The 19,288-nt window shown below is 28.3% G+C and overlaps 1 protein-coding gene across 2 annotated transcripts in view; it reads right to left on the bottom strand.

Annotated features, from left to right (window-relative positions):
• Nucleotides 1-19,288, bottom strand: part of LOC142323734 (tRNA (uracil-5-)-methyltransferase homolog B-like) — a 49,702-nt gene that overhangs the window by 11,297 nt on the left and 19,117 nt on the right. For both annotated transcript variants that reach the window (XM_075363893.1, XM_075363894.1), the window contains exons 6-7: nucleotides 8,833-8,960; nucleotides 4,819-5,072 (exon numbers count right to left, since the gene is read on the bottom strand). In XM_075363893.1, coding sequence (XP_075220008.1) covers nucleotides 4,819-5,072; nucleotides 8,833-8,960 — 382 coding nt within the window. The remainder of the gene's footprint in view (nucleotides 1-4,818; nucleotides 5,073-8,832; nucleotides 8,961-19,288) is intronic.

Here is a 19,288-nt window from a genome sequence, read left to right as displayed (position 1 = left end):
ATAACAGCTTTACATTCATCTTAATCTAAAGCAATTCTTTTCAGAGCTGTTTTTGCTTGAAGTTTATTTAGGTCAGTTAAGTAGAATTAATTTGTATAATTATATTTATTTTTGATCAAGTTTTTTTTTGTTGGTAAAACAACACCACACTTACAAATCACATTTGTACAAAATAAATATAAAATTGTTTGCTTATTTCATAATAAATTTATACCCATAATTAAACAGTCATGAAACAGAATATACACCAAATACACAAGTATATCATATCTACGCTACCCTAAATTTGGTGTAATAAATAAAGACTGAAATTTGAAAATGAAAATAGAATTAAACATTAAATTATTTCAAAATTCAAATAGGGACAAAAAAGTACATATATATATATAATTACAGCTGGACGTCACGTCATCAACCAGTTGTTAGTTACTATAAATCTTTAAAAATTTACTGAAGATTTATATCACTGTTAACTGAAAGTACAGGGTGTTCCATATAAATAATAGAAAAGGCATTTGTAAGTTATTAAATAGAGTTTGCAAGTTGATTTTATAACAGCTTGTTCAATACTGACCTTAGTTGTTCTAAGTGTTCGAGGTTTGTTGCTGTAGGCTTTTTCTTTGAGGTAAACCCAAAGAAAAAATCTGGCAGTCAAATCTGGAGATTCTGGTGGCCATAAGCCACAACCAATAATATCATCACCAAATAATTTGTTAACGATACAGAAATTGAATGTGTGTAGTGTGATATGGCAGTCATGCTGGAACCAGCAGTTGTTCCAATCTTCCTCTTCCAAGTGTGCAATTGAATTGCAAAAAAATATTTTGATGAAATTCTGCAATAATGGTGTAATCAAAGAAAGATAGATAATTTCTTTTCATGGTATTCCACACCATACACCCATCTTCTGTGAGTGCAATTGTTAGTCACACATGGGATTTTCAGCAACCAACTGTTACAGCTGTTTACATAGCCATCCCGATGAAACCATGCCACATATGTGAAGAAAGATTAGGAGTCCATAACATGAATACCCTCACGAACAAATCAACAAAATCTATGACAATATTCTAGCTGTTTTCCTTTGTCTGGATCAAGAAGTTGATGAACTGTTTGAATTTGATATGATTAAGTTAATTTTTTTGTCTCTCGATGAATGGTTGATTTTGGTAAATTGATTTCAGCTGAGAGTTCTCATTTTTTTGGCGACATAGTTAATCAGTCTCTGATTTTCAGCGACTGTGTCTGCATTCAACACTGTTATCAATCTTCTGTGTTCCTTGTTTTTAGCAGAACCTGTCTCTCTAAACTTAACCACTAACCTCAAAACTGAAGTCTTCTTAGGTGCTGGTTTATTATGGTACTTACGGTAAAAAGATTTTTGGACTGCAACCACTATCGTATGCTAAACTATGACACAAGAATAAAAACACGTTCATACACAATCTTCTCTCAAACAATGCACTGAGATCCCTTTGTTATGACTCTTATCAGTAGCAGCAAGTCTATTGCATCAGCAAGATGTTCACTTGTTGGACAAATCCATTCCAGAAAAACATAGGGTAGTTGGGCAGTCAATTCAAATATTACAGAAGGTTGATTTTTGGTGGGTTGTGTTTTAAATGGGACACCTGTATTAAAATATTAAGAAAATAATATGCTTCCAAATATGTGATAAATGTTTGAAGAGATATTCTGTTCTAAATGATAACCTGAAGTTGGAAAAGAATTTTACAATTAAGATATTTTCTTTTACTTTCTTATCCTATATTGATGATAAAAATTTATTTCAATTTACAGCTTATGAATTACAGATTCAATAAAGGAAAACCCTTTGGCTTTACAACGTTTGATTATCAGACAAATGAAAAGCACAGAAGGTAATACTACCCTTGCAATGCTATATTGTGATATAGTACCTAATCTACTGTTATAATGAATGGTATCTGGCCAAAAATAGTTAATTTTTCACGTACTTGACAATTTATTATAAAAAAAAACTTACAGGAAAAAACAACAGTATAAACAGAATCAAAACAGAAAACACAATGAAGACAAATAACTGATCTCTGTGACAAGAGTGTTTGCGCCTTCCAAGAGATCCTGGACAGGTATTATTATCATTGTACACACACTATAAAATTCCATTTTCATATTCCCTGTACAAGCTTATTTCTTGCATACAGTTTTTGAAGAATACATTGTTATAATAAGTTTGTAATACTCTTGATAAATCTTTTATATAAAACTGAGAACAATTAATTTAATCAACTTTTTGTTTATCTTTTTATTAATAACCTAATACAAAATATGGAAATTTACTTCTGTAAAAACTTTTCCAAGAAATTGTAGAAAATTTCCACAAAAAAAATTTATCAGAAGAAACTGTACATTACACAAAAACTAAAATTTTGTACAAACACGTGAAACTTAAAAAACTATCTTTCATAAATAAAGAATTCATAACTTTTTTTTAGATAAATATGTTTTACTTCACCATGATAGAAAACATAATATAAAACAAGATGAAAAGGAATGGTTACAGACTATGAAGAAAAACGATTTATAAAAACGACTTATGAAGAAAGTAAACTAACCACCACACTCTGCTAACTGAAAGTGCACTTCAAAGAAGATTAATAAAGACTGCGTTAATTAGCAGTTATGAAATGCATAGTTATTTTGTATGAAGGCCTTTTTGCATTTTTTACAAATTAATGTTGAATTTTTTCTTTTACTCCCATTTTTTAGCACTCGCAACAGTTCCTTTCAGTCTTGTTTGGCAATTTATCAAACAGCTCTGGATTAGCCTCATCACAAAGACTACGACCACAGGCTTGTCTTCCTTTTGTTTTAACTATTCTTCTGATCAAAGATATAATATAGTCAAAGCAAGAAAGAGGTTTGTCTAAGTTTGGTTCATAAATAATATAAGAACCGAGGATCATATGAGCAAAAATGTTGAATGTAACCTTTTTCCAATATTTCATTGTTTTTCTGTCATCTACATACTGGTACAACATCTGATCAGAGCAATCTACTCCACTCATTTGGCTTGTAGGTCATAGTCAGAAAGTGTGCAGGAATGACTTCTCTTTTGAACTTCTCTTATCTGCTGCAACTGCATCAGTATCAAGACCAAAACCTGCTTCTTTTTACTTTTCTTCTGCCTATAGCCCAGCATAAGCATGCCACCTTTTTGTAAATATCTTTTTCACCTACATCAAATCTTTCATTAATATATCAGCAGGAATACCCTGACGATTTGTTCCTAGCGTACCAGTTAGGCCCCTTCTTTTCTTTTATCTCCTTCGTATCTTTCTTCCTGGCACCCTTGTAAATAAAAAAAAATTAATGCAAAAATGTTGTGTGATATTAACACACAACATCCACAACTTCACACTCCATCTGTGGTGTTTCTTAGGCAAGTACTGAAATAACTGAGTGAGCTTTGATGCTTATCCCACTCTACTGATAAATTCTGTCCGGGAGTGTAATGAAATGTGAAAACCCAATTTGCAATGTTCAACTAATGGAGCAAATCTTGCACAAGGGTCATAGTTACAGTGGCTTGGTTTTAGAAGAGTTGTATCCGCAATATGAAAGAACTGAAGACTTCCTTGAAATCTGTTGGATGTAAACATCCTCCCCCAAATCAAGGGACATATTGGAATGAATTAGTGCCCACTAGTAGCTATAAATTGTTGGTATCTTGTTTATTCCCATATTTATCAGTATAGCAATAAAGGTTTGCATTTCTAAAACAGTATTGGTCTCCATTGTTTTGTTTGACTATGCTCTTTCAGTTTTACAAACTGTGGGGCAGTGTTTTGTACCGAGCTGTTCTAGGAAACTAAAATTATGTTGGAAGCCATCAGTATCTTCTTGGACAACTTCCCATTTAGTAATTTTATCCAATTAAGTTAGATTAATTTTTATAAAGAATAAAACAATTTTCACCATTACGGCTACTGTCATCTTCTGATTCTGAAGATAAAAAATTATAAAAATTTACTTTACCTATTCCTGATGTAGATGGCCTTGCTAAATTATCCTCAGGTGTGTATTCAGGATCACTATTTGTGTTATTACTATTACAACTGAACTACTACAAGAATCACTACCTGAACCACTCTCAATGTTAGTAACACCATTCACAAAATTATTCCTTAAATATTCATATTCTAATATGTTTATTTATATTATCGCTTAATGGAAAACTGCAATGATTCATATTTGTAACAAACAAGATATACCATAAAACATATACGTATGGTAAAATTACAACCTCACACCCTAAGCACAAAGACCACCAAAAACAAACAACAGCTGACAAAGGACAACAGTAAACATCAACAATTAGACTTCATGATATATAGATTGTTATATCAAAAGCACAAAAAGTTATTTTCATGATACAAAGTATATTGCCAAGAGTATTTTTTCCAGATTCAGAGAAATATAAGAATTCTTTGGGAAAGTATGTATTTGTGACATCCGTACATACAGACGTCACTTTAAGCACAGAAAGCAAACGTCTATACATATGAACACCAGCACTTTAGGCACAAAACCTTAACGTCTGTAAATGAGGACTTGCATACTTAAAAGGTTTAAATAGTTTTGTAAGAAAGTATTTCTAAAATAAAATATATAAGAATTATTTTCTATTCATTTACTGAATGAATTTAATAGGTAATTTATTACTGCCAACTCAATTATTTACTTTCTTTTAATCCCCAAAATTCTTTAACAATAGAAAGATAAAGGAAAGTATAAGTAGTATAGTATAAAAACCAGGAAAAGGTGCATACTAACTTTTCTTTTTCAACAAAAAGGTATAGTGAAACGACATTGCATTCATGTCCATCGCCAACAGTAAAGAAGTTAATCAAATCAGTCTTCAGCTTGTTTAATTCTTCTTCCGGCAATTCATTATGGCGTATGGTAATGATAAGCATTATCTGACCAGCTTTATTCATTCGAACAGTCATAATTTTCAGTATGCCAATTCCATCATTATCATTTTCATTGACTGACATTCCTGATTGTTGAATAAACTTCTCAAACTCCTATCATATAAAAAATAATAATAAAACATATATTAGTAATGAATATTAAGTAACAACTAACTCCTGTGAAAAAAATTTAATTAATATTTAAAGTGAGCTAGTAAGAAAAAAAAATTGTGAAATTACTTGCATAATTAGCACACATCACTCATTTTGTAGAGATTTTGCATACAGTAAACCACTGGTTATTGAACTCCATAATAATTAAATAAAATATCTTTCATCACAACAGACCATCTACAAAGAAACCAACATCAATGTAATGATTTTTAAAAACACTTACATAATAGAACATTACATCAATAATCCATTTCCAATTTTTGATATGATCAGATTTTAACTATTAATTAACAGATAATATACATCTAACTGTATGAAAAAGAAAGTATAATTGTACTTTTAAACACTATATGTAACTACGTAATTTACAGAATTTATAAATAAATACAGTAAATGAAAAACACAAAAAGCAAGATATAGCCTACCCAAAAATAATTTTTTTTTAACAAACAAAAAATTACTTCAAATAACTGCTGTTTATTATTTTTTTAAAAAACGGGTTGAAGTGAACATAGTTCAGGTAGATATTTGTAGAAAGCTAATTAACCAATCAATGGCATGAGAGCTTCAGCAGTAGTCCAAGATACCTTCATTAAAATGAACTAACAGTAGTAATTCATTACTAGTAGATCAAAATGGAAAAAAATACTCTCCCCCATGTCTGTATAATTTTGTAATTACGTTTTCTTGCAATAACTTTTAGATTAAAGTTTTTTAAAGACTGTCACTTCCATTATATTTGTCTCCCATAATTTTGAGAGAAAATTATTAAATGAGTTTTAATAATTTGTACCGGTTGCATCTGTCAAACGCACAATTTTTTACATGCATTTTGTAAGTTCAATAGATTTTACAATTTTATCAAGTAAACAACAATAAAAATCTCAAATAATTTAATTCAATCTTAATTTCACTAATTTTCATGCCCGATATGAATAATGATGTAAATCTAGATCAGCTACAATGGTGGATAACATAAGGGGAAGATATACACTTATTAGATATTAAACAACTTTTTTGGAGTACATTAAGAAAAAATTTTGAACAAAAATACTCTAACAGAATTAAATTATTTTTTTAATTAAAAAAAAAAGTTATTTTCAAATAGAGCAAAAGATCTTTGTTATGCATATCTCAACAGATATGGTTCAAATTTTTATGCAACCCAGCTGAACACTTAAAGGATTTACATCATAAAAAAAATTTACATAGGATTTATAATTAGTTATGGTTATGACATTTATTGGACAAATTATGATAAATATAACATTTTTTAATTTTAACCATCTGGAAATTGGTTTATTATGTTAAATGGAGCTTATACAGGGGCACTTAATGTTAAAACTTCCTTACTGGAAGCCCTCAACAAAAATAATGTTGATTCAAATAACCAATAGCTTACTATAATTACACCATGCGACCAATCCACACATGCACATCAAAAAACGTAAACAAGATTACTCATGCACACTCTTACACCTATAGACACATACACACACATCTATTCTCTCTCTTCCTCACACCGAGATATAACTATTTACTTCTTTAAAAAAAAATGAACAACCAAAAATAAGTTATTTTGATATAAAAAAACACATAACACTCCATTTTAACTACAAAAATAAACATTAACATATTTGATGTATAATATTTAAAGATATGAATTTAAACTTCAAAGTCTCAGAGAATTAAACTCTAATGAAGATAACTAAAACCACTTATTAATTTGATTTATATTTTTACAAGCAAGTTCAATAAATTATAATTTAAAGTTTTCACTTGACCAATAATGTGGTAATTGACCTGAAACAACTTATGAGGTTTACAAAGTCAAAATAATCTTAAATCACTTTTTGCTTCAAATTACTGAATGGGTATCAGTGTGCAGGTACTTATATATATACAATTACAACAAACAGAACCATAATAAAACAGTATACCCCTTTAATACAAAGGATAAGACTGTTTAGAATTTAATTTTATATCCATTTCTTTCCCTACTCTTGTGAACAATTAAAATTCAGCTCAAATATCTTTCCCATCAAGAACTGACAAATTTGACATGGAATCTAATCATTGGGTGGTCTCCAAAACTTAGTAAACAACCACAAGGAAAATATTTAAACATTTACTTTATTAAATATAATTATGCCTTAATTAAATCTGCATATTCACAATTGAAGGTCAGTCAAAAGAGCTTACAGGGAATTACATATAATCCAAGCATTAGAAACTCAATCTTTCAAATTTAACCTGGGTGGTTAAAATTTGAACTGTTTATTTTTCAGTCATTGCAGTTATTCTCATGATCCAGATTTATAGACCGAGAAGAAAGAAATTCTCCTCACAATCAGTGTCTATATGCTAATCATACTGATTCCTTGAGCACCATTGGTTGTCAAGTAAGGTAGCTCTTTGAGCTGCCTTATGGTACACCCATGAGGAAACCTCCTTGATTCACGGGATTTCTTTTCCTTTAATTCTTAATCAATAAATTTTTTTACATGACGATATATATATCATTAAGCATTTAACCATAAGTTTAATATAGATGCAATGGGATCACCTTAAGTCACAATGATTAATCATCTACATATGCAAAACTTAAATTAGCCATACATGGAGACCACACCATTACCAGAAAAGAAGATAACATTTTTGACACAATGTCAATATTTTATGCCTTAGACAAGACAAACTTTTGCTTTGATAAGCAAATTCAAACATGAGCAAGACATGCACATTCCACGATTTTAACTTATTTCTAAGGCACAATCATGATAAATTTTGACAACTGTTTTATATTACATAATCTTTTAGGTCAATCATGAGCAATTTAATCAGTGTTAACAAGTAACACAACAGAGAAAAAGTAAAGAATATAATATTTGGCTTGACTTTTATATAAAATCACTTTTACTATAGAATATACATTTCCCAACTTAATAATTCAGATTTTTTTTTTTTTTAAGTCACTACACCTACTTGGAAATTGTGCTTTTAATGATGAAAAAAAATTATATTAACAAGGGAAAAAAGAATTAAGGTTAACGCACATATGTTCAATAATTAGAAGTTTTTAATCATATCCTATAATTTAAAATAGTTTTATCCTGAACTAAAACCTAAAATAATAAAATTAAAAAGTTTTTTAATTAAAAAAAACAAACTAATTTCTGGATTACCATCTATATTTTTACTACCAAATAAAATCATCCACGAATTATTAAAAATTAACAATAACAAGAAGTTTACAACATTAAATTTTTTATTTTAAACAAAAATAAACATTTTAAATCATAATCTACATGAAGTAACATTTCTATAAATAAAATCTGTTTCTTTACAGTACATTCAAAATTTTAATATTAAGAAATAAGCAGGGAAATGTATTAAAATTCATGGAAAAATTCTTATGATTTGTGCGGAAAAAAGGAGGATAAAAATTTTAAGCATAATAGCTCATACAAAATATACAAATAATCAAAATAAATTAATTATTTTCAACTACTATCACAAAATGTATGGCAAATCATAATTACTCACTGACTAAGTAATATGGTTAATATATAAATATATATATATATATATTTTTAAATAATATTTAAATTTAGAAATAAAAATTATCAATGATAATTATGATTTTCTTTATAATGATAATATAAAAAAATAGGTGAGCAGGTAAGGTAATTAACTCTACCTTTGCCACTTGGATCATCTGTTTTGGCAAATGCCGAAGTGAGTCGGGGAGGGCCACGTCAAGAGACCCATCTTGCTGATTGTCCACTCTATAACCAACAGTCACTGCATTCGTCTCGCGATTTTTTCCTGTCGTCACAAGACGGAAATAAAGTTTTTAAAAATGACAATTTAACTGGCATAGGAATAGCCCCCAGGGCCAAATCCTTACCAGTATAAGTAGTAAAATCAGAAGAGCCGAACTGCAATCGATATTGATTAAATCAATTTAACGACTGCAGATACAACCGATGAAGATCTGCAGGCAAGCTTCTTTGACAATGTCAAAATATACTGCTACAGATCAATCACCAAATTTATACAAGTACATGTATACACATCTCATCGCAGTCTGCAGCAGACTTCGACCGTGTCGAACTTTATCGCTACAGACAGTGAAACTCTTGGCTGGATGAGAGGCGACTTTGCCTCGAACACATGGCATCACCTGAATCTAGAACTTACAAACTTATATAAAGTTAATGTAACAAATTAATTATTGACAACAAAGAAGATATATCTTAATAACTATAGTGGACAAAAATAAACTAATAATAAATAACTAAAAGGACACATCCATCCTCTATTATTATTCTTCATTCAATTAACCTGGTTTAAAGGAATTATTTATTTATTTATTTTTTTAAGTAATATTGAAACAAAATTATATTACATCTTTCCTACTCTATACTACTATTCACTTAACTATTTTTATTTTTTATTTTTTAACTAAAAAACAAAACTTTAAAAATATTTAAATCTAAGCTTATTTTTTAAGCTGCCAAATTTTATTTAAAACAAATAATAAACAAATTGTCTTCAATATTTGAAACATTAATTCATATTCGCAAAAATGAAATTAAACATTTTTTAAAAGTGATATATAAAATTACTGAGCAACAAAATTCTTGTTAAAATTTTTATTTTAATAAAACTTATATTTTTAATTAAAAACAAGAATATAAAAATTTATGTAAAGAGTTATATAAAAATATCATTATTTAAACTAACTTTTGATAGCTGGAATCTTATGGTTTAAATACAAAAACAAGTTGACTACAATAATTTTATTAAAAAAATAATTTTGCTTGTCATAAATTACCAAAAACCAAACATGTTAAAAAAATTATTAAATTAGACAACCACTAATTTGAAGAAAAAATTAATAAGTATTACAAATGATAAATATCAAACAATTTTTTTTTTACCGATGGATTATTCACACCATATACAGCAGCTTGTACATGGGAATATGAAAATGAAAATTTATAGTGTATGAAAAATACCATGCCTGATTCGAATTCGAATCCAGGACCTCCAAATGCAAGGTTAAGATGCTATCATTCAAGATGTTTCTAGATCTTCTATAAATCTTTAAATTCACTTTACTGTTGTCATAAAACAGAGCTTTGGTTAAAAAAAATAACTATTATTGTATGTTCAAAACCAACAAGTGATTTTAGTTTTATTTTTAAAATGCATTCTGCATTATTCAATATTTCACTAAAAGTAGATTATAATTTTCACTAAATTATACATAAGATACATTTTTCAACTTTTTGCAATTCATTTAAAAAGAGAAGCAGTTGTATATCATGAGTACAATAACAATTTTAGCGGAGAATTAAATAAGGATTTGAAAGCAGTTAAGTCTCGAAACCTAGTCAATGGAAAAAATTGGTGGTGTACTTATTAAGCCTTTTTTTATATATATTTCAAGATTATATTTGAAAAAAAAATCAGTTAAGAAAATAATTTTATCTGAAGACACTATTAGAAATATTTAGATGTAAAATGAAACCTACTGATTTAAAAAAGAAAAGTAATTTCAATTTATATACATTCTAGTATTTATTAAAGATGGTGTTTTATATGAAGTATTTTTAGAACTATCAGCTTTCAATACATAAAAAAACAATGAAAAAATGTTTTTGGGTGAAGAATTTTCATTAAAACTTATATCTTTGAATTCTGTTAAGAAATAGTATTTAGTTCATGTAATCCCAGAATAAATACATTATTTGTACTATTTATATGTTAACTTTTATTAGTCCTACAAAAAAAAAAACTTATTTTGATAATCGCCATAATTTTTGTGTAACATCTTAGGGTTGAATTAACAAGTGTATAAGGAGGACTTCCATGCTATGTTGAACATGGATGAAAGTTGTTTCTTAATAAACAGTTCATGTTTATATATTTAATATTAATGAAATATAAACCACCAAAATAAAGTAAATAAATAAGTTTAGATAAGGTAAACATTCGAAGATGGTTATTTGATTAAAATATAAACAAAGGAGAATATGTCACTTTAAATATTACATCACCCCAGTACAGAGAGCAAAGAACACAAATAATTATGTTTAACATAATTATAGAATTTTATAGCAACTGAAAATGTAGGGATACTGTGAAAATCGATTCTTTGAATTGGTATAGTAAATTTAACCTATTTACTGTGTTTTGGCGGTTTATATTTCATTTAATATTAAATTTTATTAGCAGTGGTCAATATGTTAATATATAAATATACATCAAATGTCAATTAAATTTTATGTACAATATAACTTGTTAAATTAAAACATTTATTTTATTTTTATCAATTATAAAAAAAATCTGGTAGTGGTTGTCTAGTTACTTCGTAAGATACTTCCCAAGACAACAATAATAATTGAAATTCATATAAAAAATAATAACTACTTTGCAACTGAAAAAGACAATTTTTATAAAATAATGTTTAAAACATTTAAATTTATTTTTATTAAAAGTAACAGTTCAATTTTTATAAAATCATGTTTAAAACATTTAAATTTATTTTTATTAAAAGTAACAGTTCACTTGAACGACACAAAATAAAATTTTTGTTAAACATTTATTACCTACATAGAAGAAACTACCTAAATGCAATTCACATTACATAAAGATTTTTTTTTTAAGGACAATCTTTTAAGTCAACTTTAACTAATAAAACAAAAGTAAAATAACAAGTAGTCAACTTGTCTACCAAACACAAATGCATAAATAGAATATATAAAAATAATAAAATAAGAGAATCATACAAACCTGACAGCTGAAAATATTACAATTTGTTCAATTAGTTTCATTTACTCAATACAAGTAATTAGAAAAATAATTTATATATAGCATTTATATATTTTTATTTTATAGCAAATATTTATCATTAGCGCAAGACTTAAAAACAACACTAGTACTACCAGTTCTACAACAAAACAATTTTGTTTTGCCTATTTATAATTACGGGAAATATTAGAACAAAATGATCCAAATTATAATAAATTAAGAATAATTATTCCTAAAATAAGTAAAAACTTATCAAATGCATGTTTCATGAAAATTCACTCAACGACAAGATTTAGTTATTTAAACTATCATTAAAAATCCCTCAACCAAATTTCCATAGGGTTATTATTTTATTTAAAAGAAAATTCAATATCACGGCAGGTTTACAAAGCATAACAATGTAGGCTGAGTAACATAAGATAAATCAATTCTTATGTAAAGAAAACTGAATCCAAATTAAAATTAAGCTTAAAATTTATCAATATTTAGGCTTGAGTGAAAATTTTAACCACTGAACATACTGATCACTTGTGTTAACTATAAAAATTTCCTATTACCTCCCCTCAGTCATGACACCCAGTCAGTTTTATAAAACTATAAAACTATGATTATCAGTATATGTAAATATTATCACAGATAATAAAAAAACTTGAACTTGTTTTAATTTATGATATAAAGCACGGGAGTATAAAGAATTGGACCTATAGTCTAGGTAAAATTTTTTTCTCAAACTAGAAAATTAACTATATAAGAAAACAGTTTTCCATACACCTTTTATACATAAATGTAATTTCCAACCTCTAATGTCAACAAAACAATTCTGTATATATAAATATATATGGACTTTTATGCTTGCTCCCACATCATATATATGTATAGATCGTTAGGATACCAGTAAAATGTTTTCTACTTGCAGCTGAAATTTATTTTCTTACACATTCAGCTAGAGCTTACATAAACATCAATTCATTATAAACACGTAAATTTGCAGTAACACTTATATTGAAGTACAATTTTAATTCATTTTATCGTACATTAATGTTTATTTCAAACATAGAATAATTTTACAGATATATAAATGCAATAACATCAACATGTAAAAACAAGTAATGTTTTGTTTATTTACTGATTAATCAGTAGGTGTCAAAATTTAATCTAAACAACATAAGTTATTTATTTATGCTTCAGAAAAAAGTTCCACTACTACATATATTAAAACAAATAGCTCTGGTAGAATAACTAAAATAGCCAGTTTAATGATAAATGCAACTTCTGTTAATATTAAAAAAAAATATATTTAATATAAATTACCACTTTTGCTCTCAACAATATAAAGCAAAGATAAAATAATTATAATTAAATAATATTTCTACAGGCAACTGAACTAGTCATTAAGCTATACATACTAATACAATAAGAACTGATTACTACTGCCTTAACTGATGTTTGTAGACTAGTTTATACTTGTGCACTTAAAGCAAAGTATAAACAAATCATAACAAAAAAATGTTGAGATAATTAAATTCTTGAGAAAGAATATTTTTATTTTATAGATAAACATATTTTTTAATTTTTGTATTAGAACTATTTACAAGTAAAAATTTCATTTTGTTAATATTAGTTAATTTATTTACTTTCTACACTTGCTGACAACATGGTAATTGCTGAAATTGGCCTGAAATGTTAAAATCAAGTTATCATTCCAAATTTTAATATATATTACCTATATACTTTACAAAATTATTTTATCGATGTTACAGAGCTTGGAAATTACAAAATTAAAAAAAAAGGTGAGGAAAGCATTTCACTACAGTTTTCCACAAATGTAAATTATACAATTCTTGCAATTTAAACCATTACTTAACAAAGAATTCAAAATAAAACAAGCTTTTAATTTGATATATAGTTCTTTGGATAATTAATAGCTGTTATATTTTACTTTACTTAAATGCCTTCTTTCAGTATACAGAAAATGCATAAAACAACTTGCCTATTAATAGTAATCAATTTATGTCTTGAATTTCAACCCTTGGATAGTATGGTTGTTGGGCCAATAAATTCAATGTGAAGCTTACTTGTGTAATTTCTGTAAATCAAAGTCTGGATTATGTTCATAGGTCCAAAAGAAAACTTATGTAGCAAATTTTAGTTACATCACTCATATATAAAACTTTTGTATATCTATAAATTTCTAGGAAAATTCAATTCACTATTCGCACCATGGTGAACTCAAATCAATTATTCTGTTTGCTGCATAATTCATGTACAGTTGCTTATAACCATAATAATAATTTAACCTAGTTATTATGATTAATTAAAAAGAGGTAATATTTGACCTGAGACCAAACAAGAGCATTTGTGTAAAACTATGAACAAAAAAGATATGTGCAACATGTTTACACAGCTCTTATTTGGTTACTTTGCCCCACAACCAAAAGACAGAATATTTAATTACAAGATTATACAAGAACCTTTTACAATTCAATTGAGATCTTTATAACAATTCTATAAGGTTCATGTATGCCAGGCACTTTTCTCCAGTGGGAATACAGCCAAATAATTCACCTGGATACTTCCAAATATATCATATAATTCAGAGTAGGGCAACGTTTAGCAAACCACAGCCAGGGTGAATCTTTATTGCCTAGAGGGAAAGCAATGATTGTTATAGCATATATTACAGTTGGTCTCTAATGAGAGTAAAACTGTTGCTGCAATCCAGGATTAAATGTCCTTATTTCTCAAAGGATTATTGACAGCATAAGCAATCAGTAAATTGGAGGCAGCCTCAAAGCTAATCTCCGGATGTAATAGCATTTCACTTTACTGGGTTATCCTTACACACCACTATTTTTTCCTAACTTTGATCCCTAATTCCCCAGTTTAATTTTTCTGGATCTAGGCACTATGACAACCTGATTAGCAAGAAGGCAGCCAGCCTGTAGACTTGATTCCTATGCAGCTTAACTCTATATAATTACTTTCAAACAGCACATCAAATCATCTCTTTAGCTGCTAAACGGGAAGATATAAATAATAATTTAAGTTTTTTTTTTTGGTTGAGGGTTAAAAAAAATATAGTGCAATGACTAAGGCACTTAAAGAACAAAACCATCATCAATCTTTGAAAAATAATACTTGTCTATATTTAAGCAAGATCTTAATATCAGTTCCAACTTTTTAGGTCTTAAATAAACATAATTGAGCATTTATCAGCTTATAGAGCTGATGTGTACCTCACAACCAGTGCTACTTTCAGCTGTTATAAAAAGACTTTGTAACACTTCAAGTTCACATTAAACGAAAATGTACATAACTTACTACCTTAAAAATGTAAGCCATTTATCATGAAAAATTTGTATATATTACCACCATTTCTATAAGCATTATTTTTTCTTTATCTTTTTCAGATTAATGCAAAGTAAAAAATAACTAATTACAAAATAAATGTACACCTTTATGACATAATATTTATAATGACCAATTTATGACATATCAATTCTTAAGAAGAATGTGCGCTTTCTTAGGGAATTTGAAGGCAAATTATTATCTGTATTTATTATTTCTACTATCTTTCAAAATAAATTTCTTTTTATTATTAAAATTTTTAAATGTTATGGTTCCACATCTATACATGGTATGGTTAATGTAATATTAAATTTTAACAATAATCCTTACTTAACTTAAGGAAAATAAAAAATGTGGTCACAAATCATCCTTAAATAATTACAAATTCCAACTGCACTATGCTCACTAGTAACTCTATTTACATGTAGTTGCATATAACCATGATAAATTTCAGTCTTCTAATATAATGTTCACTTAAGTTGTAAATTGTAGAATCTTATCTCAAAAATATCTTTTTCATAACTAAAGTGGAAATTTAATGTATTTTTGGGATTAATAATGAATGGACAAAACAATCAAGAATCTAAGCATCATTGAGGCTCAATGCAATGAACGCAGACTAAAAATGTAGCACGCATTGATTTTTTCAAACATTAGTGTAGTTACTAGAACTACTGATATACTTGATGTGATGTAATGAAAGGAGGAATTGTCAGTTGAGTAATTACTATTTGTAGATGTATTCATTTACAGTACAGCTGTGATTCTCCTAATAAGAATAAAAATGTTGGTAACAGTTTAAAGATACAGGCAGAAAGAAAACTGGCAGACCTACCATCTAAGAGGAAGATGATTAAGAGAAACCTTTTTGAAGCCTGGATAATTGACATGTCATGGAGTTTAAAAATGACAACACCGCAATCAACAATTGTGAAGGTTCTACTACTTAGGCACCTTAAAAACTTCATGCATTCAATATTCCACTAGTGACCATAATTAAAGATGACAACAAACCATGTCGTTACTATTTTGCTGCGGACTTTCTTGATTAAGTAAATAAAGATAATGCATTTTCAGAGAAAGTAATCTCTGATTTCTATGTTTTTATGATCACATTAACAGAGCCATAATTGTCAAATTTGGGATAGTGAGAACTTCATGCATTTGACAAGACAAACAAAATGTGACAGCCCAAAAATTAATCTTTGGTGAGGGCGTGTCAACTTACTAGTGCTAGTTTCCTAGAAATGTTATAGGAATATGCAGCACTACAAATTGAACATCAGCAACCCAACTTTTACTTCCAAACAAGATACCATCACATTGGATTGGACACGAGAGCCTAATTACCTAGCTACCTTGATCCCCTGACTTATACAATCAATTTCTTTCTTTGGGAGTTTGCCAAAGACAGGGTGCATGCAATAAAGTTTGTCAACATTAGTGAACTAAAAACAATCAAATTGGAAATTAATGGAATAACTCCGGATATTCTTTATAATGTGTGGCGTAATATGTGTGGTGTAATGTGTGGTGTGTAACTGAATTTTGTCTAGACCATTCATTCTCAAAGTGGACAATAAGATAATGCCCCTTGTAGGCGCTGGAGGCCCACAGAAAATTGGGGGTGATTCAGGCGGTCTAGGAAGGCAATGGCTGAATAAAAAAAAAAGAAGCAAAAATTATGTTTTCCTGATATTTTAAACTAGAATTAAATACCTAAGACACTAGTAACAAAATTTAGGGGCACCCATATTTTATCATAAAAAATAATAATTTAACTACTTTTAACTTTGCAACCAAGAGGCTTAGAGACTACTTAAAAAATTATTAAAGCTTGAGTACTCTACTTTTTGACAGTATACTTCAGATTTAAAAAATCATCAAATTAAAAAAAAAAACAAAATTGTATCACCCACTCTTAGCTTATCCCAAGATCATGTTACAGTCTCAAATATTTCAATATGTAGGCACAAAATCCAAAAACTGCAACACTACATTAGAGACCTCACAATTTGTCATCAAAGCTAGATCAAAATCCTTTAATTTACATATTTATACGTACCAATATGTTGGTTAGATCAGGAGAAATGTAGCATTCAAGACAAAAGTGACTATTTCTCTTTAAAGTGGAATATTTCAGTTCAGAAAAATCATAATAAAAAAAAAGAAATTAAAAGTTAAATTCTTATGCTTTTTAACGATTTATGCAGTTTGCTGAAAAAAATTTCATTTCCCCCATGCACTCTATCAGACGTAAAAAACTTTCAAATTTTTAAAACTTTTCTTCACAGAATTTTTTTTAATTTGATTTTTGAAATCTGACCTGCACTGACAAAAAGTAGAGTATTAGAGCTTTAATTTCTTTTTTTTATTTGTCTCTCTAAGCCCCTTGGTTGCAAAGTTAAACCAGCTTGAACATAATCATTTTTTATAATATATAGGGGTCCCTTTAATTAAAAAAATATATATTCTTTGTTCTGTGTAGCAGTCACCAAATGTCATTTTAACGGCTACTTATAATAAATATGTCAAAACAAATGAGTATTTATTATAAACAAAGCATTATTAATGAAGAAAACACGACATGAAATACATATATAGCACAGAACAAAATTGAAGTAGAAAAAAACATATTTGTAATTTCTGAACATGAGTTATGAACAAATCAATTATTGGATATATGTTTTTATCAAATTACAGCTTATGTAATCCTGTTTAATATGCCATTTAATTTATGAATCAATGCTCAAGTCAATTTTTATATAATTTTAGGTCTGTATGAATTAAACAATGCGATTTGTCAAATCCTGCATGAATTGACAGGATTATCGATGCTTGTTCTAACTTGCTCAGTAGGAATTCTGTCACATGCAGTAAATGTGTAATTTATATGTTTATTCCTGTTTGTGCATGTTGTATTTCAAACCTATAAAAAGATAGTAATTGTTTCTTTTATTTCAATTGGCATTTTCCTGTGCAATCAGTAGCAGGCTTTTTAAAAGTCAATCTTTTACTCATGTTTTTGTGAAATCAAAACCATGTCGGAAGCAAAGAAGAAGAAGAAACAGCAGTACAGTGCAAAATATATTAAATACAGATTTATCAAAGATCCCACAAATCCATCATCAACCAATGTGCCTTGCCTTATTTGTCAAAAAACTTTTTCAAATGAAGTGATCAAACGTTCAGGAAAACGATAATTTTAATAATATGCACAGAGAAATAGATGTGGCCTACTTTCAAGACCTAGAAAAGAAGTACATAGCTCAGCCAACTATATCAAAACTCTCTTCAGTAGCTTCCAAGCAACATGATAACACAAGACTTCAAAAGCTTTGTACAATATCATTGTTAATTGCTAAACAGGCAGACCATACACTATTGGGGGAAGATTTAATTTTACAGACAGAAAAAGTAATAACCATTGTGGTTCATAAACTAGCAGCAGATACTATCCAAAATATTCCTTTGAGCAATAGTTTTGTGCAAACAAATTGATGAGATGGCTGAAAACATCAAAGAATCAATATGCAATCTTCTGAAGACTTACCAATTTTCATTTCAATGGTAGGAATTTAAAGATGCAAAGAGAGAAACCATACATAATACATTGTAAACGTTTTGTGACAGGAAATCAATTGCTACTGATGGTGCTCCAACTATGACAAGGCTTCATAGCATAATTAAAAAAAAAAAGTTTCACATGTGCTTGCTGTTGTAGATTGCATCATTCATTGGCAACATTTAGTTGCGAGAAACCTGCATATACCACTGCTACATATTATAAGAATAGTTAATAAAATCATAAGAAACTCAACTAAATGACAGATTGTTTTTAGTCAGCTTTACGTTGCCAATGATGAAGATTTCAATCGCTTGATGCTTCACACAGAAGTGCACTGGCTTCAAAAGGTACTTGGCCAACTCAATTTTACAATATGTTTGACTCTGCTATACAGTTTCTGAAGAACAAAGACAGAGTT

This window comes from Lycorma delicatula, chromosome 4, assembly GCF_047948215.1.
Source record: "Lycorma delicatula isolate Av1 chromosome 4, ASM4794821v1, whole genome shotgun sequence".
NCBI lineage: Eukaryota > Metazoa > Arthropoda > Insecta > Hemiptera > Fulgoridae > Lycorma > Lycorma delicatula.
This window is presented reverse-complemented; position numbering and strand designations above follow the sequence as displayed.